This window comes from Bubalus bubalis, chromosome X (genome assembly GCF_019923935.1).
Source record: "Bubalus bubalis isolate 160015118507 breed Murrah chromosome X, NDDB_SH_1, whole genome shotgun sequence".
NCBI classification, from domain to species: Eukaryota; Metazoa; Chordata; class Mammalia; order Artiodactyla; family Bovidae; genus Bubalus; species Bubalus bubalis.
Genome location: NC_059181.1, coordinates 60,860,091 through 60,885,184, shown reverse-complemented (window position 1 = coordinate 60,885,184; position 25,094 = coordinate 60,860,091). Strand labels below are relative to the sequence as shown.

Here is a 25,094-nt window from a genome sequence, read left to right as displayed (position 1 = left end):
CAAGTTACTGGGGATAGGTGGGTGACTCACGCTGGTAGATCTGCAGGAAAGTGGTAGTAAGCTTGCTGGTGAAGATGGGCTCGGGCAGGTCCCGGAAATACTGCTTCAGTAAGTCAGCCACATCATAGGCTGACTGGCCCTCATAGCAGACGTTGTCAGGGGAGGTCTCATTCATTTGACGCAGGGTCTGGATCCTGGACTTCACTCCAGACTTGCGGAAGATGCCCACCTGGCCCATGGAGGGGAGGGAAGGAGACTGTGAGGCCAGCCATAGACTGGGTATCAGGAGTGTAGGCCACCCCAGAGACCCCCAAGCCTGGCAAGCTTCCTGCTAGGCAGGGTAGGAGAAAAGTGGAAAAATCAAAAAGATGGGTTTTTATAGCTTTGGGTCCAAGGAGAGAGATGGCCTTAAAGGAGATGAGTAGGAAAACAAGGTCCTAGGCTAAGGCAGGCTCCTGGTAGATGGGGGCTACTGCACTTGGGCGAGAAAAAGCTGGCACAGAGCCAGGTGAAAGGGAGCTTGGGTCCATCCTTCTTTGGCCTTCATGAATATAGGAAAAGTCTCCGTTGGGCCAGCCCGACCCAGGGGGAAGGCCAGAGTGGCTTCCCTCCCCGATCCCTCAGCCTTGGACTTCTTTCCCATTGCCATCTCTCCTCATGCTCCCTGGAAGGCCTCACCTGGTCCAGGCACTGGCTACGCAGGTAGCGCATGGCTTGCTGAATGCTCTGGGGCAGTGGCTGGCCTGTGCGCTGCACATGAACGAGGGGTGGCACCCCAAATACCTGCTGGCCCCTGTAGTCTGGTGTCTTGTTCCTCTTCATGAACTTGGGGACTGACCTATTCAAGGGAGAGATAAAAGATCAGGAATGGGGACAGGGTAGGCCCAGACACAGCTTGGAGACTGTCTCTAGTCTTGGGAACTCAGGTGGGGTAAGAAACATGCCATCTGCCCAGAGTCAACATTCATCGAGCACCCATTCTAGGCCCAGTCCTAGGGAGTCCCAGAGGAACACAGGGAGCTCTCAGTCTGGTCAAGGAGATGACTGCATTGACAAGCAGTGACAATACACATGGCCAGAAGTGAGCCAAGAACTTAAGGAAGACCCACAAGGGAGGGTAACTATACCTAGCAGGTCAGGGAAGGCTTCAGAGGGAAGGTAGAAATTCAGCCAGTTCTTGAGGGATAGGTAGGCATTGTCCCAGAGGAGAAATGGGGGAAAAAGACATTCCAGGCAGACAGAAGAGCATGGTCAAAGGTAAAGAGGCAGGAACCAAATTCTACATTCAGAGAAGGGTGACTGGTCTGCTGGCCTGAATGGTGGTGGTGTTTGGGCGTGGTAGAATAAAGACCCTGACAGATGAGGCAGGGTTGAAATGTGAAAGGATCATGATGGGAAGGAAGCCAGACCTTATTCTTTGACACAGGAGGGTTTTGTCAGGAAAATGACCACCAAAGCTGCATTTCAGGACAATCTCCTTGGTGGCAGCACGGAAATTGAGATAGAAGAGGTATAGCTGGGGGGCCTGGGGTCCCCCTTCACCCCCTCCTCATTCATGGCACACACTCATGTAAATCCCACGTGCATCTCCCACAGACATACATAAGGCATCCGGAATGGCTAACAAACATATGAAAAGATGCTCAACATCACTCATTATCAGAGAAATGCAAATCAAAACCACAATGAGGTACCATTTCACGCCAGTCAGAATGGCTGCTATCCAAAAGTCTACAAGCAATAAATGCTGGAGAGGGTGTGGAGAAAAGGGAACCCTCTTACACTGTTGGTGGGAATGCAAACTAGTACAGCCACTATGGAGAACAGTGTGGAGATTCCTTAAATAACTGGAAATAGAACTGCCATATGACCCAGCAATCCCACTGCTGGGCATATACACCGAGGAAACCAGAATTGAAAGAGACATGTGTACCCCAGTGTTCATCGCAGCTCTGTTTATAATAGCCAGGATATGGAAGCAACCTAGATGTCCATCAGCAGACGAATGGATAAGAAAGCTGTGGTACATATGCACAATGGAGTATTACTCAGCCATTAAAAAGAATACATTTGAATCAGTTCTAATGAGGTGGATGAAACTGGAGCCTATTATACAGAGTGAAGTAAGCCAGAAAGAAAAACACCAATACAGTATACTAACACATATATATGGAATTTAGAAAGATGGCAACGATAACCCTGTATATGAGACAGCAAAAGAGACACAGATGTACAGAACAGTCTTTTGGACTCTGTGGGAGAGGGCGAAGGTGGGATGATATGGGAGAATGGCATTGAAACACGTAAATTATCACATGTGAAACGAATTGCCAGTCCAGGTTCGACGCATGATACAGGGTGCTCAGGGCTGGTGCACTGGGATGACCCAGAGGGATGGGATGGGGAGGGACATGGAAGGGGGGTTCAGGATGGGGAACACATGTACACCCATGGCGGATTCATGTTGATGTATGGCAAAACCAATACAATACTGTAAAGTAAATAAATAAAATAAAACTGAGATTAAGAAAAAAAATAAGGCACCTGGAGTCATGCTGGCCTCTCCAGTTTCCCAGCACATCCCACCAGTCCACTGACATAAGGGCTCCGCCTGCCTGACCCACTTTCTGAGGGTGACCCTCCCAGGACCCTGGAGTGGGGCAGGGAGGGATCTAAGACCTGGATAAGCAGCTCAGTGCCCACTCTGGCCCAGGAGGACTCACCAGACCCAGCCCTGTTTGTGGGGGATGGTGTACTTCTCCATGAAAGTGGTGAGCCGCAGCAGTGAGCCCTTGTGCAGGAGGTGTATCTGGCTGGCAAACTGCCGGTTGATCTCCAGTGACTCTGAGTTGAGGCTGGGCCGGTGAGAGTTCTGAAAGCTGTGCCAACGGAGCTTCCTAGTGAGAGGCGAGGGGGTAGAGAAGGCTGGAGGAGCAGGTTTCAGCAAACCTTAGGAAAAGTTGTGTTCTTCTGGTCCTTTTTCTCCCCCCGCCAAAGAAAATATATACAAAGAGATGGGACCACTGTCAGCACTCCTGCAGGGCTCCAGGGTGGAGGAAGCTTAGTCTTGATTTCCAGGGCTGCCCAGAGGCCACGATGTTGTCAGGGAGGGTGGTACAGAGATCGGGCCCATCTAGTGCCAGCAAGCAGTATGAGCCCCTGTTCCATTCAAGACTGCAGGGGAAGGGCTTCTCTGAAAAACCCAGAATAGTGAAGCTGGGGATCAGAGACCATCTCCTGCAATGCCCTTGATTTACACGTGGGCTACCTAAAGCCCAAAAGGAGCTACAATTTGCACAGGCCGTAGCAGAGGCAGGTCCTAAAGCTTACATTCTAGATCCCTGAGTCCCGTAATTTCTTTTTCTCTTCTGGGACTGGCTGCAGGCAGGCAATCACTCAGCCCCTAAGAACTTTCCCCTGCACCTTGTGACTAAAAAACTGGCAGTGGGAAAGGGGGATATGGAGGGCGGATAAGGAAGGGAGGGGAGAAAAGGGGTAAGGGAAGAGATGAGAGGAGGGGGAGGGAAAGGGAGAAGGGAGAAAGAGAGACAACCGAAGCCCTGCCCCACCCTTACCCTGAACTCCCACCTGCAGGGTCTGGTAAGTGAGGCCCCGACACCTGAATCTCGTCGCTCACGGGATACTGATGTCTGGAGTCCAGTCGGGGACCCTGTAGCCTCAGCCTCGTTCATGGAGTTCCCGCTACTATCCAGCTCACTGGAGGAGGCCACAGTGTCGGAAACGTGTCCTTCTTCCACAGACAGGCTGGAGGAAGAGGTTGGTTCCCCCACTGAATGTGTCTCCTCCTCATGATCCTGGGCAAAGCCTGGGGCCCCAGTCTCTGACTGTGCCAGGAACTCAGCCTTGGCAGGGGTCTGAGGCTGAGCCAGGACTCCAAGTTGCACATCCACCTGGCCCAGGGCTAGGGACTCCCTGAGGGCTGGAGCCTCTCCCTGGGTCCGAGCCTCACCGGTCTGGCCTTCCACTCCATCGGTTGCTATTTCTACTGTTGAAGTGGCCTCCTCCTCTACTTCCTCCTCCTCTTCTTCTTCCTTATCTCCAGGCCCCAGGTCTGGGCACATGGCCTGAGACCAGAGTTCTACCCGCTGCTGCAACCCCCACACGTGCTGGAGGATGTCATCCAGGTGAGTGTAGCTGTCCCCACCTTCCTCCTCCTCCTCTTCAGCCTCGGCTCCAGCCAGTACAGGCTCAGCTGGATACAGCTCCGGCATGTTGTCGTAGATGCTGGTGTGGCTACCTGTGGAGCCACAGGAGCCCCGGCGCCCTTCATGGCCCCAGTGCCTACCCGGCTGCCAATCTGCCAGGCGGTGTCCATCCTCTGGGCACAGGCTCTCAATGGACAAGGAGCGAGGAAATGTGCCTGGTTTGTGGTCTCTGGGCACATGCACCAGGCAATCACCCTGGTGTGCCCGCGGAGGATGCTGGAACATGGCCACAGGCCAGGCCTCCCAGGCCCTCTGAGTCTCAGCGCCACTGCCACTGGCTGAAGTGGCCGCCTGGTTCTTGGCCCGATAGAGGAAGCCATGGCGACTTCGGAAAGAGAAGGCTTTGGCAACCTTTTCTGAGGTGACTGAGCTGTGCTCCAGATCTGCTTGCCGGCCTCCACCCTTTTCCTTCCGCCTGAGAGACTCAAGGTGCTTGAGGAAGCTCTGGGAACGGTGCTTCTTGGTTTTGTCCCGGGGGCCCTCCTGGCCCCTAGTGGGCCTGAGGAAGGGCCAGTGACTTGGGCTTGAAGAATGACCTAGCAAGGGCAGATCCGCTGGCTCAGGTGGTAGGCTCACAGTGATGGCAGGCAGGGAGGTGGCACTAAGCTCAGTGAGGACGCCCTCACAGCTAGAGGTCACTGGCAGGCCAGGGCTTGGTGGGGCCAACAAGTCAGAGGAACCCATGCGAGACCACTGCTTACTTTCTCGCTCAAAGGTCCAGTGGTTGCTGATGGTACAGTGCTCTTCCTCCTCTGAGTCTTCATTCTGAGAAGAGCATCACAGGGTAGGGTCACGGGTAGCCAGTCCACAAGCCCTTTCTTGGGCTCCACTCTCTGCCTCCAAACTCTTTGGGGACTTGGGGGCAAAGGGCCCTGCTCTCTGACTGAGAACACATCCTCAGAGTAGGAGGCACTCCTCGACACTCTGGGAGTACCGGAAGAAGCCAGGAGTCATGGAGAAAGCCTGGACGGAGGGCAGTGGTCATCTGGTCAATGAAATCCCTACCCATTTTACAGACAGGGAAACCTAAACAAATGAGAAGCTGCTTGCCCAAGGTCATGGCAACCAACTCCAGTATTCTTGCCTGGAGAATCCCATGGACAGAGGAGCCTGAAGGGCTATAGCCCATGGGGTTCCAGAGAGTCAGACATGACTGAGGGACTAACAATTTCACTTTCAAGTGAATGACACAGCAGGGCTGGAAGCCAAGCATCCCTGACATCCTGTCCTCAGCAGCCTCCCAGCGAGTCTTGAGGCTATAGTCTTAGATAAGAATCCCAGAATGCCAGAGCTAGAAAGGATATTTTACATTTTCTAGTTTTCTACTTTGCAAAGTGGGGACGCTGAGGACCAGAGAGGGGAAGAACTTTGTCCAAAGTCACTGAAAAGTCAGTGCAGAGCTGGGGCTAGGAGCCCAAGGTCTCCTGTTTCCCTGGCGACTTGTTGACGGCAGGCCTCTGGTGGAAAAAGCTCCAGAGAAAAACCCATAAAGCCTGACCCCAGGGAAGGGTAGGTTCATTTCCCCACCTTCCAGGGCTACATGCAGACCCAGAGCCATCTTAGTTCCTGCAATCCCTGACTAGCAGAGTCAGAAAGGTTTTTGGAGGGTATTAATGCTGCCCTCAATTCATTGTAGAGCTGGAGAAAATGAGGCTTAGTGTAAGACTTCGTGAAGTGAGATTGGACATCCTGACTTCTAAGATCTTCTAAGATCATATAGGCCATGATTTTCCATCACATTATTCTGTCTCTGCCCCCAGTGAAGGAATTTTTGCCATCACAGAGAAGGCATGTAGGCAGATGGACTTCCCTGAGGGGTGTCCATCACTAGGTCAAGTTATTAGAAAATCCAGGAGGGAGTGGTGGGCTGATAAGGCTGAGTGATGCTATGAGTCAGGGTACTTTTTCTCATACCCCAACTTTGAGACCAGGCTAGCCGAAACCCAGCAGCCTCATAAACGTACATCCTACTTCCAGGCTGGAGCAAGGCACCACCCTGGACAGCCCAGCCTCCTAGGACACTGGACTAGTTTCATAAGTTGTTTGTGTTTGTCCTGGGTTCGTCATGGTGCCACAAGACCACAGACCCTATCCTTGCCCTAACTCACCTGCTTGCATTGAAAATGAACCTCCAGTTTCATCGAGGCACAACTGTTCAAGGTCATCAGCCTCCTGCAAGTAACACAAAGCAGGGTTCACCCAAGGGTCACAAGCCACCGAGCCTGCAGGGACTAGCCTAGGACACTAGGAAGATGCCATCCACTGCTTCACGTGCTCAAGACATCAAAACATCTCCCAAGTCCCTGTGTTCATGAAGGTTTCAGTGCTAGACATGATGCTGTAGAGATTATGGGCTCTTGTCTTCTAGGAACTTACAGATGTGAGACAAAAAATAAAAACAACCACTACAGAGATGGGACACATTCAAGAACAGAGCAGACAGAAGGCATAGAGGGCACACAGAGGGTGAGACGAGCAACTTCCCTGAAGGCAGAGGGGTGCAGTCAGAGAGAAGTCTTGCTGGAGAACAGAAATGGGATTTGGATCGACAGAGAGACAGAGACTCCTATCCCAGTCTTCAACCAAAGCCTGTGACAAGGTAGAGAGGGAAATGGTCAGTAAACAGACCAGTGCATGTGTGAGGGGAGGACTGAGGCTGATAAGGTTGGTCAGAGCCATGTTGCAAAAGGCCTCAGGTATCATGCTAAAAAAGCTTTAGACTTCTTTCTGCAGACAGCAACATATTTCAAGCAGAGGAGCACTCACTGGGAAGCTGACTCTGGTGGCTCTTGTGGGGTTGGATCAGAGCAAGGATGGGAATGCAGAGATGGAAGATAGGAAGGCCAGTTAGAAGGATGGATCCAAGAAGTCATGGTTTGGCCTCAAAAAGTAGAGGGGGACAAATTAGAGGAATGTTTGGAGGCTCTAACTGAAGGGAAATAAAAGGCCAAAGACCTTGGCTTTCTAGTGCCTGGGGGTGGGCAGTGAGGATATCACAGGCACAGAGACAGAGTGAAGAGTGAAGAGCATGAGAGCAGCAGATGAGCTTTGTTAATAGGCAGGTTACTCTGTCAGGGGGGCAAGGATGGCTTTTTTTCCACGAGGAAGCCCCAAGCCAGGCCCATGACCTCCCAGGCCTAGCCCTTAGCCCCCCTACCTGCACAGGGCCCCCAAAGAGTCCTCGTCCAAAAAACTGTGGTCCTTCTTCACAGAGCCAATATCCACAGGAAACAAACCTTCTGTATGGCAGAGAAAAGCAGAGATGAGTCAAGGGCAGCAGGTTAGAAACTCAGTGCCAGGGACCCTGCAGTGAGAAGAAGGGGGAGCAGGCAGCAGGGAGCCAGGCAGGCGAGAGCTGAGGAGGAGGAGAAAGGCTGCAGTGAAGGAGGGACCCAGGGAGCTCACGGTTGGCCATAAGGGGAAGATCAAGGAGAAGACAGAAGGTCGAGCTGGACAAGAGGACCCATCAGTCAGTGAGGCAGGTCCATGCGGGAGGCTGCTCAAGACGGGGAACCTCCTCTCTGGCCCAAGGTGAACCAGGGGTACCAGGGAAAGAACAAGGACACTGTGCAGTCAAACAATAGCTCCCTTTCCCTTCTGCTCAGAGCAAGAGCACCTGCTCCCTGGGGTTTGAGAAGGGAAAGGGGGAGAGGAAGGAGCAGAGGAAGAGGAGAGAATACCTGCAAAATCTCACACCTCTCTGCCTACTGCTAAAACAAGCCCATGAACTCATTTACTAATGTTAATTGAGCACCAACTTTCTGCTAGGCACTGGGGACACAACAGCAAATGAGACAAAAATGATCCAAGCTTTCATGGAGTTTGCACTCTCACAGGGGCAACAGATGGTGAACAGTATGTGAGAGAAACAAAGTATGCTGTTACAAATGCTAGCAAAGACATGAGCCAGGGTGACAGGGTAAAGAGAGGCCTTACTAAGGCTGAGCCCTGAAGAGCAAGAAGGGGTCAACTGGGCCAAGAGTCTGGGAGAAAGTCTCCAGCAGGACCAAAACTAAGGCTCCAAGGAGGGCGAGAGTCTGGTGTGAGCAAGTGGTAGAAAGAAGCCCAGACAGTAGTGAGCAAAGTGGAGAGAAGCACGTGGAAGCTGGGCGATGCAGTTTTGTCGGCTAGAACAAAGCGTTGCCGCTCACTTCATTTTGGGTGTGCCATGAAGCCCACGGAGGAGTGAGTGACAGAGTGGAGTGGGGTATACTGTGGTCAGGCCTGCACTCCCTGGGTCACTCTAGCTGCTGAACATCAGAGTAGCGGACGGAGTGTAGAAAGGAGGCTGTAGCACTAGGCTGGGCGAGCAGATCACACTAATGTGACAGTTAAGGTGGTATGAAGTGGATCAATTCAAGATATAGTCTGGAGGGAGCAGGGTCTTGCTGAAGGGTTAGATACAGGCACAAAGGAAAAGAGAACCAGAGGATGATGTCGGGATGCGGGGCTTAGGTGGAGGAGGCGCCATCAGGTGGTAACATCTGAGACGGCTGTCAGACAGCTGAGCAAAGATACTGAATTGAGAGTTGAAGCGATGAATCTGGAGTTTGGGCCTAAGGTCTGGACAGAGAGACATTGGGGAGTCATCAGAATATACATGGTGCTCAGAAAAGGACCTCCTCAGAGATAAATGTCCAGAGAGAAGAAGGGCTAGGACAGAGCCCTGGGACACTCTAACAATGAGAGCAGTTAGAGGAAGCTGAGCTGGCGAAGAAGACTGAGAGTGGCTGCCAGAAAGCCGGGAGAAGAGGGCAGTCCAGGAGCTGGAGTGGCCAACTGCAGTGAATGCTACTGAGAGATTAAGTCAGGTCTGAGAAGTGACCACTGAATTTGACCACATGTAGGTCCCTGGTGAACTTGACAAGGACTGTTTTGTTAGTGAGGTGGGGATGAAGCCAAGGTACAAGTGGGGATGTGGGAAGAATGGAAACAGCAAGTATGAACAACTCTAGAGAAAAACAGAAAAATGACAGAAAGCAGAGAAATAAGGCCGTTGGGAGGGGAGGTGAAAGCAGGGCTGCCCGAGTGCACCCTCCATGTTACGTCTACATAAATACTATCCCTGGGAGCTGTGCAGCGCAGCGGCCCTGCCTGAGACAAGGCGCTTTAACATATGGGAGACCCCAGAACTTGTGAGAGCTGATAAGCAGGCAGGAGAAAAGACAGGACAGAGGTTGTAACAATGGGAGCAGGCCAGGATAAACAGCTTTTTGTGTGGTGGGAGAAAAAAAATCTTACGGGCCCCATGTTCCAACTGAAAAATGGAGGGATAAGGCAACTCTGGGGTGGGGCAGGGGGAACCACTGAGTGACCTTACCTTCAAAAAGCTGAGCATACTTAGGGAAGCCTGTTGCTCGGAGCCACCTGCATGCTTTTTTGGCCTCAGCTTCTAAAACAGATGAGAGGAAGAGAGATAGGCAGAGGAAGAAGGTTAGCAGGTGCTGGCGGCAAGCCACCCTGGGTATGCACACTTGAACCTCCAGCAGGGAGGCACCTATAGCTCTGGTGATCTGGAAATGACAAGAGAAGCACAAAGGGGCTATCGCATTCCCTCCATGTCACAGCTAGGATTTCCTTTCTGCTCCCCAAACCCTATTCCCTGGATGTGGTGGGACACCTCTCTCACACCGTATTCTCTGCCCAAGAACAGGACCACCACCAGCAACAACTCTAAGGAACATCTGGGGTCAAGGAATACTGCCAAGGGAAGAAACCACCACTGTGTCTTCATCCACTCCTTCCCCCACCACCGGGGAGGCACCCCCTTCCACAGCCCAGGTCCAGCTAGGGATACAAAATGTTCAACAGCGTTATTCTGTTTTCCATCATCATACCTAGTATTCCCCAGCATTCTGATAACAAATCTCATTTAACAGACACCATAAGCTGTGCGGATTTTAATGTGCTCATTTTACACATCCAAACAGGTTCAGAAAGGAAGGGCTCATCTCTAAGTCTCACACCATAAGGCAGTAGTGCAGAGGCCAGAGTCCAAGCTCAGTGTGATCCCCACTCAAGGTTCCGACCCCTTCTAACAAAGCAGCTCTTCTCCCCCATCACCAAGGTCCAGGCGAGGATGCCTCCATCCCCATGGGGCTTCCCCGGACTGCTCCAGCCCTCCCCCATGGCTTGGCCTCTTTGTGGCACAACCCAATGCTGACTGTCCAGCTGACAGTGCTGGCTTATGGGAGTCTTGGAGGGCAATGGCTGGGTTAGCCTCCCAACTCTGCCCTGGGAGTGCCTGGCACAGGGTGGGGTACCCCTGCTAGCCTCAGTGGAGACTTGCAGGTGGACTAAAGCCACAGTGGAGGCTCTCCTGGCCATGGCAGGCTGAATATCTGCAGCAGAACCCTGGGACTGCCCAATTCCCCACCCATGGTGCCAGGGAGCAGTGGGGCTGGGCCCATGGGAGCTGTCATTGATGTTGGGGCCAGAGAGAGGCTGCTGCCTCTGCAGAGCTGCTCTGCCCATGGATTCCTGCCCCCACATTTCTTCCACTTCCTTACAGACTATAACCAGGAGCCTCCAAGGAGACTGGTGGGGATTTTCCAAGACAGGAAGAGCTCTCTCCCCAGTGGTCTCCCACAGGGAAATCCAAGATGAGATTCTGGCAGCCAGGAATCATAAGGTAAAGGACACAAATGTATTTCAGAGATCCTAGGTGGGTAGACAAGGGAAGGAAGAATGCGGGAAGGTGGAAGTTGGTCGGAAAAAGATAGCCTGCCCAAGGGTCACTAATGAGGAGTTGTTGCAGAGAAGAAAAGGCTCTGAAGCCTCTGGAGCCCCTAAGGGCTTATTGGGCCAACAGGGCAGGGGTGGGAATGAACACTCTGCATTTCTGAGAGCGTGTGCATTGGTTGCTGCCGTCCCAGTATCTGTCTCCGCAAGTAACTGTAGCCAAGTTTGCTCATGTCAGTGATCCACATAGATCAGTGTGGGACCATGCACCTGGATACACTTCCCCCTCAGCCACCTCAGTCTGTACCCACACCTGCATCTGTGTTTTACGTCACTATAACCTTCTAACCTGTGACAGAGGAATCATGAGGACCTCTGAGAGGTACTGGAAAGTGTTTGCTCCCACAGAGCCCAGCTAGCAGTACCTCAGCCCCTCTGGCAGGGGGCTATGCTAGACCAGAAAAGGATCTGGATCTCTAGGTCAGTGGTGATCCGGGGACATAGTGAGAACAGCCCTAAGGAACTTCACTCCAGCCCAGGCCGCATTTGACGGACATGGTTTTGCTGGTAGGACAGCTGAGCCAGCTGCCACAGCCACTTCCCTGTCTTTTGCTCCTACCAGCCCCCCGGGAAAAGGCCACCCCAGGCAGGGGGACCACCCTTCAGGATCAGGTCTGCATGTCAGGAACACACACTCCAAGACCACTGTAGCCTCTGGTCACTCATGGCTAGAGGCAGAACAAGGAGGAGGCAGCAGAGGGAGACACATCCGGATGCCCTTCCTGAGCCTGGAGGAGGTGGAAGACAGCAGAAATGAAGTCCTGATCTTACACATCTGCACATTTCACCTGAGTCACAAGGGGCCGTGGGAGAGGGGAAGGCTGCCCACTCCCCTAATGCTTGGCAGTAGCCCTGGCCAGGGTTGGTGGGAAGGGAACCAGCTCACTCAGGTGGGTGCCAAGGCTTTTTATTCATACATAGAGCCCTCTGTGCTGTGCTTAGTCGTTCAGTCTCATCCGACTCTTTGCGATCCCATGGACTGTAGCCCGCCAGGCTCCTCTGTACATGGGGATTCTCCAGGCAAGAATACTAGAGTGGGTTGCTATCCTCCTGGGGATCTTCCCAACCCTGGGATCAAACCCAGGTCTCCCACATTGGGAGCCCAAGAATTGGGAAGCCCAAGAATACTGGAGTGGGTAGCCTAGCCCTTCTCCAGAAGATCTTCCTGACCCAGGAATCGAACCAGGGTCTCCTGCATTGCAGGCAGATTCTTTACCAGCTGAGCTACCAGGGAAGCCCTTAGAGCCCTCTAGCTTCCTGCTATTCAAAGTGTGATCATTGGACTAGCGGCATCGGCTTCACCTTGGAACTTGTTAGAAAGGCAGAATCCCAGACTTTCTGAAACAGAATCTACATTTAAGTAAGTCCTTGAGTGATCTGCATGCACATTAGAGTTCGGGAAGCACTGGCACAAATCAGCTAGCTCAGGGATTTTCACCTGTGGATGCACATTAGAATCGACTAGGAAGCTTTGTAAAACTACCAATCCCTGGGAGCCCCACCCCCAGAGGCCGATTTAATTGATCTGTGGTAAGACTCTCCAAATCAGTATTTTTTAAAAGCTACAGTATAGACATACTGGAAATGGCCCAAGGGACTTTACCAAATCACACAGAATTAAGCGTCACAACTAAAATTACTACCATCTTTTAATTCCATGTCCTGTGCTCTTTCCATTGTATTATGGCACCTGCCTTCAGATGCCACATAAACAAAAGGCTTAGATTCAAAGGAACCAACTCCAGGTCCCCAAACTTTTTTCTGCCCTTCTGATCTAGTGGAGTGACAAGTCTGAGTTCAAATCCTGGTCAGTCACTTGCTCTCTGACTAAGCAGTCTGACTAGCTAATTCTCTAACTTTGGGCAAGTTGTTTAACCTCTCTATGACTCAGTATTCTTTTCTGTAAAATGACAAAAATAGAATCCACATCTAATAGCTACTGAGAACATTAAATAAAATACCAGGGATAAAAAGCACTGGCACATTGTACCGAGCATTCAGCAGAGTTCCTACCCAACACTGACAGGAGGGTCCTAAGGAAGAAGAGAAAATGGGATAAAAAGACCCAACTAGTATTCTTTTCTGGGCCTGGATAATGACTGCATCTATACCTCTGTCAGAATTGGAACTAGATGGCTCAAGGAAGTGAGAGTAGGAGGCAGAATTATCAAAGAGGCCACAATAATTCCAAAAGACAAAACAGCCAAGGAGTTAGAAGCAGGGTCTGAATGAATCCTCAGCAGCACCTCCTGGCAGGAATCTAAAGAATGTAATGGCTTATTACCTGGCAGGATGTCAGGGACATTGGCTCCTGACAATAGACCACCTCACAGAGGCTTGAGAGGCCCTGAGGCTCCCTCCCAGATGGAGTGGTCAGGGGCTTTTGTCTTAGTGATTAAGGGCTGAGCTAAGGTGCTTTGCTTTGTCCTTCCCACCAATCCTAGCCTGGCCAGGCTGGGGCCAGGAGTGACCACCCATCCCCAGTAGTCAGTCTCCCTGGGGCTGGGGCTCAGGGAGCCCAGACCAAGGATTGCCTTATGTGCCTGGCAGGAAGAGTGACACTGGGCAGGCTGAGACGAGTGATGGAGGAATGTCTGTGGCCCCTGGTCCTGCCTGTGTCCAGATGTGCGAATTCCAACAGTTTTAACTACTATGTTCTGCAGGCCATTTTGCTGGCCAAGACTAGGGTAATATGCCAGGACAGGTTAGGGACAGCATCCAGCTGGCACAAGCTGGATTCCACTAAGATTTAAGCCGAGATTCCCTGGGGAGGGGCCCAGCCGATCCCCTCAAGGGTTGGGGGAGAGGACATACTAGAATGCTCCAGAGTCAATCATGCCTCAGTCTCCCAGAGGGAACGACAAAGAAGCACTAGCTGAGCAGCAGTGTACTGTCTCAGGGGCAAATGACAGTATCTACACCTACACTTCCACAGGCCACACCCAGGGATCCTCTTAGCACGGCACATTTTTCTATACAGAGGAGGATACAATGAAGAGAAAAGCAGGGCTTCTGTTTTAGAGAAACTCTACATGAACAAGGGAAGAGTTTATGTACTCAGGAAAAAGGCAGCACTATTTCCCACTGAGGAAATACAATAACACCCAAAGATGATACCTGAGTTGGAGAAAAAGCTTTGTCCAATCAAGCTGACTCTCCCACTTGCTGCCTAAATCATCATATGCAACTTGTCTTACTCTCTAAGCTTTGGTTTCCAAATCTACAATTTGGGGACTAACAACTTGACTGCCTACCTCTGAGGTTACTGTGTGCATCTGGCTGGGTTCTGTCTGATTTTGAGAGGCTGTATGAAAGTTATCATCAGAGAGGGCTGCTTTTATTAAGACAACTTGAACTTTGTATCCAGAGTCTTTAAAGTTCAGTTCCTAGGTATAAGGAAGTGGGAAAGTGAGCTAGGAGAAGAAAAGACAATCAACAACTAAGCTGCCAGAGCTCAGGTCTCATCCAGCCACTCTCTTCACTCGCCAGTCACCCCTCTTCACACTACTGTTGGGGAACTCAAGCCCTTTATGCCTTTGGTTACCCTGTGGGCTGTGAGATAGCTGCTGCCCAAGTCCTGGTTCAGCCTGCTCCCTCCCAACCCAAAATCCGGCTCAGGCCTCAGGACTGGGCAAGATCCAGGGCCTAGGACAAGAAAGGGGTAGATGCCACAGAGGCCCAGATCAAAGTGTTCTTGTTACTACCAGAGCAGTCCCCTCTCGATTTGGGCTACACATTATAATCTGGGGAACTTGAAAATGCCAGTGCCTGAGGCCCAATTAAATCATGACCAATTAAATCAGACTCTCTGGAGATATAATTAGTTTTGTTTTGTTTTTGAGAGCTCTCCAGGTGATTTGAAAGCACATCCAGGATCGAGAACCGCTGCCCAAAACAGACATAACATGGTAAAAAAGCCACAGCATAGGTCTTCAGAAAGATTCTATCCAGAGGCTACACTCAGGCCGGTTCTCATCACTGGCTCATGCTCTCTTTGGGGCCAACGAACAGTGATGTGAATGCATGTGATAGACATCTGCAGGTGTCTGTGAAGGCAATTTATTCAGTTAGCTGACTTATTCCATGAGGCAGCTTTCAACAAACTTGGTTTTGTTTCTCTTACTTAGCTGCCTATTTGGAAGGGCATCTCCCCCGTGGCCCTCAATGCAGGATGAGTGATGGTCAGTCAGTCATGTCAGACTCTTTGTGACCACATAGACTGCAGCCCACCAGGTTCCTTTGTCCATGAAATTCTCCAGGCAAGAACACTGGAGTGGGTTGCCATTTCCTTCTCCAGGGTGAACGCAGGATGGGTATCTCCAAAACAAGGTTTGTTTCAGCATGGTGTCTCCTACCTCCAGTGAGCCTAGGGGAAAGAACCAATGTTCAGAGGGGTGAAGAAAGCCCTGGGAGGCTGATGTCTATGTGACAACCCAAGTTCCCAGGTATCTATGTGACAACTCAAGTTTCCAGGGTGGACTCTGTGAGGCCAAGCTGGTCACCAAGGTAGGCAGAGGGGCCACTGACCACTCATCTTGCTGTTGCACCTGGGAAATGCCAAGTTCTGACAAAGAGCCTCTCAGGTCATTTCTCTTGGTTGATCTCTTGGAAGCTCCCAGTTCTTGTGCCTACCCCTACTCCTAGAGAGGGACCTCACTTGAGGAGGTGTTGGCCTTCCAGCAGAGGGCTCGGATCTCAGCTGACCCCAAGTGCTTGTGACCTGCTCCTTCCACTCTCCCATAAGATTACACTAAGGGGCCTTGGCCACGAGAAATGTGTCCACTCAGCCCCAAGGCAGTGCTTCATTTGAATTTGCACAAAGGAGTCTGTGGGATTTGTTCTGACCCTGGCAAAGGTGCTGCAACGGGTGACCACCCAGATATGCACCTCTCTGTCTGGGAGACTGATGAAGAAGGGCCTTCACAAGGGCCAAGACTAAGAATTGTCATGGATGCCGAGACTGTCAAGACTTCCCCTCCTGACCTTGCAGCGGATGTGCCGGGGTCTACCATGCTCTGTCTACTGGGAGGTCAGGTGTACTGGTTGTCTCTCCTGCTCTTAGCTGGAATCACAACTCTAACTAGGTTCTTCCAGGGGAGGGGGAAAGGGAGACTGAGACCAAAATAGCTCTTATCCCACATTCCAACCGTTGCAGGAGGGGTGCCGCAGCAAGGACTGCTGATGTCAAGTGGCCGAGCTTGATAGTGCTAGACACTGACTGGCCTCTGGTGGCTGGGCAGAACTCGGGCCCCCTGCTGCACCTGTTCGGATGTGAGCCCTGGTCTCAGCTAGAGCTACTGCGGGACTGGGTGGCAACAAAATGAAGCCACAAAATCTACTTGCTGGCCAGTGGCAGGTTCACAGGTGTGGCCCTCCTTCTCTAACACTCCATGTCCATGCCATGGCCACGAGGCCACAAGGATTCTCAACCAGAGACAATTTAACCCCCTACCCATCACTACCACAGGAGACCTTGGGCAATGTTGGGAGACATTTTTGGTCATCACAACTGGGGAAGGATGCTGCTAGTATCTACTGAGTAGAGGCCAGGGATGCTACTAAACATCCTATAATGCACAGGACACCTCCCATAATAAAAGAAAGCTTGACTCCAGACCTGAAGTGTAAGATACCAGGAACAGCAGCTTCCTTCCACCTTACCTGGGGGCCTCAAGCACCTCCAGGCAGCCCCAGCCCACCTTGGGGATGCCCTGAGAAGTGAGGTGAAGAATGAATGCAACGTTCGCTGTAGGTCCCTTATCTCTGGACACTGTGGACCCCTTTCAGCGTCAGCCAGGGGAGGTGACAGTTCTTATTTTTGGAGTTTTTATAAATATGGAAGTGATACAAGGAACTTCCAACTGTGCTCTCTCTCCACACACATACACAAAGCTGTAGCCCAAGCTGCAGTATGCAGCTGTAAGTGGAGGAGGGCCATGAGGGCCCTGTGGCTAAGCCAGACTTCTGGCCTGCTGGGGCTGCTTGAGAATTTGGGTCCAGAGGCAGCCTGGTCTGTGGTCTCCTAGGCAAGCACTTGATGCAGCAGAGCCAAAGCAGACAGCTGACATTTTGCCTGGCACAGGGCTTCCTTATGAAAGTGAAGGTCAAAGCTGTCACCTGCTCTGCCACAGAGGCTCCATTAGCTTTCTTGCCCTCAGGGGATCCTGTCCCCTACCCCATCCCAGGTGCTCTGACAAGGTCATGGGAGACAAGGAAAGACAGGTGTTTTAATAATCCACGTGCTACTCCATCACTTCCAGTTCCCAGCCTGGAGGCAAGAGTTACCAGCCTAACTGGTATGGGGCAGATGGAACTGCCCTCCACTGTGGTATGGGTGAACAGAGTACTGGATCCAAAGTCAGGAGAACTACATTCTGATCTTAGCTCCACTAGGAACCTGTCAGATGACCTTGGGCAAGCCAATACCTCCATCTAAGTGGCAGTTTCCCTATCTTTCAATGGCCACTCACCAAAATCTAGACCCAGAACAGAAGCATGTGTGATTGGTAGAGAGGGGAGCCTCCTCTTGTATGCTCTCTTCTGGGAGACTCAAGAAAGAACCTTCAATAGGGACCAAGAACAAACCCATCTTTCCCTTCCAATTCAGCTCTCCTGATTTCTGGCCTCCAAAGGCACCAAACATTAAGGCTTAAACCTCTAGTCAGGCTGGTCTGTCCTCTCTCTGCTCATGTATTTAGCCACCAACTTCTATCCATTTTTCCATCCAACAGTCACGATTTCCCATGCCCAATCGTGCTCCAGGTTCTCATGCCTGGATTATTTCTGCCCTGCAAGTTCCCAGCCTCCAGGCTGTCCTTTCAACAGGTCATCCTGCCAGCTTCTTCTCCAAAGAGCCCAGCTCTGACCTGGCCACTCTCCTAGTCTGCAACCTAATGGGCTCCCCATTGCCCACAGCTGGGGCAGACATCAAACTGATTTCCACCTCCACACTCAAGGCCCAGCCTGACTTGAAGCTGCAAATTCCTATTATTTATCACGATGAAGGTCAGACACCCTATCCCATGAAGACTTCATTCCCTGATCTCCCACCAACCCCCTAACACCCAGTTAAATTAAGTGCCCCCCCCTGGAATATTTCCATTACCTTCTTGACAGCACGTAACTGTGTCCCCTATTCCACTGGAGCTCTAGCAATTGGGTCCTTTGTATCTCAGTCTCCCCAGTGCTATGTGGTGTAGGCTACTGCATGTTCTGGCAACACCTAGATAGGAAGTCCTGTTTCCCAACTAAACATCGTGCAGACCTTCGACTTCACCCCCTCCTCTGGCATCTCCACAGTGGGGACACAGAACTGAGCTGCTGCTGCTGCTAAGTCACTTCAGTCGTGTCCGACTCTGTGCGACCCCATAGATGGCAGCCCACCAGGCTCCCCTGTCCCTGGGATTCTCCAGGCAAGAACACTGGAGTGGGTTGCCATTTCCTTCTCCAATGCATGAAAGTGAAAAGTGAAAATGAAGTCGCTCAGTCGTGTCCAACTCCTAGCAACCCTGTGGACTGCAGCCTACCAGGCTCCTCTGCCCATGGGATTTTCCAGGCAAGAGTACTGGAGTGGGGTGCCATTGCCTTCTCCACAGAGCACGCATCTGCAACTCAGCAGACTGGCTGACTGGCAGCCCACCTTGCCCCAGGGCAGAAACCATACATTCAGGAACCAAGGACCAAAGGTGTGAGAATAGAAGATAAACTCTGGATGAGGGTGGAGGCATTCTGCCTCATGGAGCACTTAGCTCTCCCATCCCAAGCTCCTGTGAGCACGCAAACTTACTTAAGAGAAGGGACATCCACCATCTTCTGCTTCCCTTTCCTGTTCTGCAAAATGTTGGTGCTCACCTGTTTTGACCCGGTACCACCACTTCTACATCCCAACCCCCCTTCCTAAACCCAACTTCCCTTTCCTCTTGCTGAGGCCAAATATAAACTTCTGGGCAGGAAATGCCTTGAAGGAGCTTGGCCCCACCCTGAGAGCCAGAGAAAATTGTCTCTGACAGAAAGGAAATAGGCCTGAGAGAAGTAGCCTCCTCAGGCCAGGTCTGCTCTCCTCTGGAAGCCAACAGACACAAGCCTGCCTTGGAGCCCAGCAGCGGCCAAAGGGAGGGCTGGGACAAGGAGCTCAAAGGAGAAGGTAGGGACAGGGGTGATGATAGGAATGCTCAGGCCATGGTGAGGTGAAGGGAAGGAAAACCCCAAAGAGTGGCCTTGGTGGCCGTGTTAGGACTCCAGAGCATACAGGTTCTGCAGTACGGTGAGTGGGAAGAGTAACAAGCGAGCGATCTGAAGACCTGACTTTTAGTCCTAGCTCTGCTACTTCTCAGCTCTGGCTGTGATCATTATTGATAACAATTTTTATGATACTGAATGTAATTATGTTGTGTATTAAGAATAATTCATGATAGACACTAATATTTACTTACTATGTGCCAGACCCTGAGCTAAGGACTTTATATAGATCATACTGGATAAGACTTTATTTCTCTATGCCACAGTGTCCTCATCTGTCAAATAGCATTACAATCATAGTACTGACAACATGAGGTATTTGCAAATATAAAATGAGATAATAATCATAGCAGCCAAAGGGCAACAAGTCATCATTATTGTCCCAGGCATTAGATTAGGTACTTTTTATATGATTTATGTTATTGAGCCTTCATAACAACCCTGTGAGGCTAGTGCTCTGATAATATCTCTATTTGATCAATGAGAAAACTGAGGCCCACAGCTACAGAGTAATTTCCCAAGGTCATCAGTGAAGAAGTGGTGGTCCAAGATCCACACTGAGGCAGTCTGGCTCCAGAGTCAGAGCCACTACATTAGAATCCTCATTAAACAGGAGAAATCATCTAGGCCACAGACATAAAAAAACATATACCAGTTTTTCTGCAGTATGAACCATTAACCTGAAGTAAGTCCCCAGTAGTAGAGAAGCACCTGATCATCCTGTATCTCTTTGGTCTCCACAACAGCCCTGTCCAAGGCAGGCCTGCTGGACAAAAGGGGAAACTAAGGCTATGAAACGTCAGTTCAGTTCAGTTGCTCAGTCGTGTCCAATTCTTTGTGACCCCATGGACTTCAGCATGCTAGGCTCCCCTGAAAGGTCAAATGGCTTCTATTGGACTACAGATGAAACCAGGAAACTGAGTAAATACCCACAGCCCTTCTGTTGATCTGTTCTCACATCAGCATCCCCAGGCTCTCCCCTCCAAGTCCACTCCTCCTTGGTTGTGTATTTATTCAACCAATATTACCTGAGCACCTACTCTGCACTGGGCCCTATGGTAGGCACCAAGGTCTGAAAACTGAACAAACATTGAACTCTCCTAGAGTACCTGGCCAGAGCTGGTACTAGGCCCTCCTTCTCAGGGAGGCAGAGGCTAAGATGGACTGTCCTTGAAGCACCCCCTGGAGCTCATCTGGAGGCAAGAAACAGAATGAGCTCGAAAGTAATAGAGCTGGCAGCTGGTAAAACCTGAGGGAAGGAAGCTCGCAGTACCCGAGAGCCCTGAGCTGGGAACACTGGAGGGAGGACTAGAGCATCTAGACAAAAGCCCCTCACATACATACCCAATTTAGCATGTGCCAGGCCAGCTGGAGGGCTCACAAAAGTGAATCCAGCCAGCTACCCACGTGCCCCTAACCACCCACGCCTTCTAAATAATACAATCTGGTTGTGAAGATAGCTCACTAAAATGCCTCTCCTCCTAATGCCACCTAGCAGCCTGCTCTCCACCCTCAGTGCAGGAAAGTGCTAATCAGGCAGGCCTGCCGCCATCAGAACAATCCCCACTCCCTCCTGCACACCCTCTCCCACCTCAGTGCAGCTCTGCTTTAGAGCATGGATACCCAGCCCTCAGTGTTTTCTCTCCTCTTCATCTGTCAACCCTGGGGGGTCTGGAACATGCAAGGACCTGGGGACTGTATGTACAGGACTCAGTGATTGCTGGTGGGTGTGGGGAGCAGTCAGGCAGGGGTAGGAGACTCGAGATTTAGCTCTTGCCTCCCAGGCAGGCATCTGGGAAAGGGAAGGGGAAAGCATGACACAGTCGCTAAGGATGTGGGTGGTGGACTCAGACTGCCTGTGTCCTGATCCCAGCTCCATCATCCTCGAGCCGCGTGACCTTGGGGAAGTTCTTTTAACCTCTCCCTGATTCAGTTTCTTCATACATAACATGGGGGTGATTATAGCAGTACCCACCTTACTGAATTGTCATGGGAGCTAAGTAAATTCAAATGTGTCAAGAATTGAGAAGAATTCAGTATTGTTCTTGGTGTTACCATTGTTACTAAGTCTCTTTCAGAGTGATAAATGTCACTAAAGGAGCCCGGAGGAAGGGAGCCCTGGAGGCAGGCACAGTCAGGAAGAGCTTTTCAGGAGGAGGCAGAATCTGAAATGACAGAAAAGTCCAGACTTAGGCCCGAGAGGTGGCAGGTTTGAGTATAGTATGTCTCCAAGTTAGTGAGAAATAGCAGTGACAAGGTAGAAGAAAGTACTACTAAACAACAATAACAGTGAGAGTGCTATTTATACTATTGGATTTCATATTCGGCAACCCCTGAGGTAAGTACATACCTTCATCTCACAGCTGACAGAGGTTGGAAGCTCACAGAGGTTACAGAATTTGCCTAAAGTCACCCAGTGCTGCATTATACCAGAGTCCCCACTCCTCACAGTGACCCTCTCCTGCCCCGGGCATCATGTGTACACTTCAAGGGGTGTTTTGCTTTGACTCCACTCTGGCCCCTTTCCCACATGACCCTCTCTGTTTGTCCCATTTAGAAGACACTACTCGGGTGGGGGCTGCTCAGACCAGATGTTTGGGGCAACGTGCTTCCCAAGCTCGTTGCCCCTGCCTGCCTGACTTGACTTCAGCCTGGAGCAGAAAAGTTGGCTGCAAGTGCCTCTCTCGCACCTCAGACAGACCTGCCTTTGGCCAGCCCAGATAAAGGACAGGAAATCCTCAGGCACCTCCCCTAGAGGTCCCTCCCTCTACCATGGGAACAGAACTACAGCCTGGGCAGAGGTTCCTCTGCAGTGGGGAAGCTGCCAAGTCAGCCCCAGCAGCCTTGGCTGCCGGGTGTGGTTTGGGGGAAACGGGGAAGGCTGAGGGTCAGAAGACATGGGTTCCAAATCCTTCCTCCCTGGAGACTGAGCGCTTCCTCTCTCTGGGCCTCAGGTGGGGATCAGCCAGGAACCTGCTGCAGGGATCACATGGTCTATCTGACTGGGTTGCTCTGTGAACAGAATGGGATCATGGAACTGAAAGTCCCTTGGAAACTTTAAAGAAATGGTAGGACTCGTCACTGTCATCATCATCGACTGCTAGAGGCATGGCTGAGCTGGTGTTTCTCCCCATCTGATTCACACTTCTAGGCCCCACTGTGGGCATGGCTCAGACTCATTTCCAGCTTTGATGCTCCTTAAAATATCCCTTTCCTACACCCCCCCACCAGCTCAAGAGACAAAAGCAAGTGGCAGAAAAGCAGGCTATACGGTCAGCCCCCACACAGTACAATGCAGTCAGCCCATCCCAGTGAGCACCTCCTCTCCTCAGGCTTGCCCTCAGATGTGGGGACACCAAGAAGAAGGCCCTACCCTCCCAGGGCACCACAGTCATGGGAGTTAGCTGGACCAGAATGACAAACAAATCAGAGAGAACTGTATGAGGTGTTTGGACCCAGGACTCCTGGGGTTCAGAATCAACCTGCTGGAGTCACCATGAAAAAGTAATGGAGAAGTCTGGAAAAGTTGAGGGTACAAATAAATGGAGGTGAGTGAGGGGCTCCCCAGAGCCACAAATGGTAGAATGTGCAAAGGCCAGTAATGAGGCTGGGAAGTACTGGTTCCAGGTCCCCTGAGGAACATTTGGAGGACCTGAGGCTGTTTGGCCTGGGGAAAACACAGAGGGACTCGGGTTCTATCCTTAGACATCCACAGATCAGAGAGAACAGATAGGGTCTAGGTGGTCCCAGGGGGCAGAGCTGGGACCCAGGGGTAAAAGCCAAAGGGAGACAGAGATCAGCTCAACATTGGGAAAAAAAAAAAAAAACTTTGGAGATTCCATGGATGTAAGCAACTGCCTTGAAACACTGTGCTCCCGCTTATTGAAAATGGGTGACAGGAACTGCTCGAATACTTGGAGCGGAAAACCCGAGCTACTGAAGGAGAGTTAGACCCAGTGCCCTCTAAAGGCCTTTCTTTCCTGAGCTCTGTCTGCTTCCTACCTCTAGTGTATTGCGGGAGAAGCATAAAGGTGACCAGAACTGGTTAGGCCCTTGGCCGGTTCCCACAGAGACCTGGGATCTCAGGAACACTGCAGGCTGGTACTACACAGGGAGGGAGCAGGTCACTCATTAACTTGCGGCTGAATGGGTCGAGGGTGGCCACCTGGGGCAGACGCAAGCATGAGGAGGGGCAAGAGAGCAAACTGCACAAAAGTCCACGCTCAAGGAAAACCCAAGCTGTGGTAGTTCAAGGCCCTGCCAACCCTAACTGACCAGCCAGCTGAGAGTATTTAGTGACTAGGCATGGTACAATTTGAAACCAGTTCACCTTTGCCTTGTGGATAAGAAAATGTTCTTGACTGGGAATGCAGAGTCAAGGAAGCCTGGGAGACCACCAAGTCTATGTCATCTACCCAAGCTAGGCCCACGGAAAGCAAATTGTCTTTTCTGAAGTCACTCATGGAGAGGTAGCTAGAGAGAGGCACAACCAGAAGCCAGGTTTCCTGACCCTATCGCAGGCCCATGGGGTTCACTAAATGTTGGTTCCTTCTTGTCTCACTGAAACTGCAGAAAACTTGTGGTCTAGAGCAGTGGTCCCCAACTTTTTTGGCACCAGGGACGGGTTATGTGGAAGACAATTTTTCCATGGATGGGGGTGGGGGGGGTGGGGTTGGTTTCAGGACGATTCACGTGCATTACATTTATTGTGCACTTTATTGCCATTATTATTACATTGTGATATATAATGAAATAATTATATGACTCACAATAACACAGAATCAGTGAGAGCCCTGAGACTGTTTTCCTGCAACTAGACAGGCCCATCTGGGGGTGATGGGAGAGTGATGGGGAGCAGCTGTAAAGACAGATGAAGCTTTGCTCACTCACCCACCACTCACCTCCTGCTGTGTGGCTCGGTTACTAATAGACCACAGACTGCTCCCGATCTGTGGCCTAAAGGTTGGGAACCCCTGGTCTAGAGCTATCTATATTGGACGTGTGTCCTAACTTGATCCTTCCCAATTCCCACTGCTTGTCAAGATACAGGCTCTCTGAGGAATGCCTCCTCCTCCACTATGGAGGCCTCAGGTCTTATGTCCCAGTCTGGTGTGAAGGGACCCACAACTGGACTGAAAACAGACACACACAGCCCCACCCCACCCCCAGTAATGGCGAACCCTTTGAGTGGGCATTTCTTACTCTTTTAGACTTTCAAATTGAGATCAGGGATTCAACTGCTCCTTGAAACACCCCCACCCCCTATGACTCTGACGCCTAAAACAAACAAACAAACAAAAACCTTACCCCATTGTCCATCTGAATTCCTATTAATTCAACTCCCTGCCTGTCTCTATAATACCACCCAAGATGCGTATGTATCCTTCAAGCAACGTGAATGACTACTGTTTCCCCAAGTGAAAACACAGGGGCAGAAGCTTAATTGGCCCCAGAAGTTCTCATGCCTGAATGTTCATTAATGTCCCCTTGGGGGACGGTAAGGGCTTAAAATGGGGTCCCTTTAAGGCCTGGGGTGGACAAAGAGTTAGTTAATGGCCATCCCTAGAGGTGACTTTCCAAGGTGGTTATTATGTGGCTCAATCATTAACCACGCAGTGGCAGGACCCTGGGTTTGTTCAAAAGGAGCCACTCCTTTCCCAAGGACAGCCCAAGAGCAGGAGGCTCTGGGGTAGCAAGGCCTGGATGAGGGAAACTCTCCCTCAGCTACACAAGGGGGTGGAGGAGGGCTGGCCCGGATATGGAGGAAGTCAGCACACCCTTACTGGGGTGGGAGGGAAAAGCGAGACAGTGAGGGTTTTTATCATGAATGAGAGAGGAAGCTCCAAGCTGGGTCATGGTGATTAGATGACAAGCTGGGAAAGACGCTCA

The 25,094-nt window shown here is 51.2% G+C and overlaps 1 protein-coding gene across 3 annotated transcripts in view; it reads right to left on the bottom strand.

Annotated features, from left to right (window-relative positions):
- Positions 1-25,094, bottom strand: part of STARD8 (StAR related lipid transfer domain containing 8) — an 84,085-nt gene that overhangs the window by 6,766 nt on the left and 52,225 nt on the right. For 2 of the 3 annotated variants that reach the window (XM_006056624.4, XM_006056626.4), the window contains 7 exons: positions 9,547-9,618; positions 7,384-7,465; positions 6,335-6,398; positions 3,589-4,991; positions 2,724-2,897; positions 679-838; positions 31-229 (listed from right to left, as the gene is read on the bottom strand). In XM_006056624.4, the coding sequence (XP_006056686.1) occupies positions 31-229; positions 679-838; positions 2,724-2,897; positions 3,589-4,991; positions 6,335-6,398; positions 7,384-7,465; positions 9,547-9,618 (2,154 nt within the window). The remainder of the gene's footprint in view (positions 1-30; positions 230-678; positions 839-2,723; positions 2,898-3,588; positions 4,992-6,334; positions 6,399-7,383; positions 7,466-9,546; positions 9,619-25,094) is intronic. The other variant, XM_006056625.4, reaches the window with a different exon arrangement.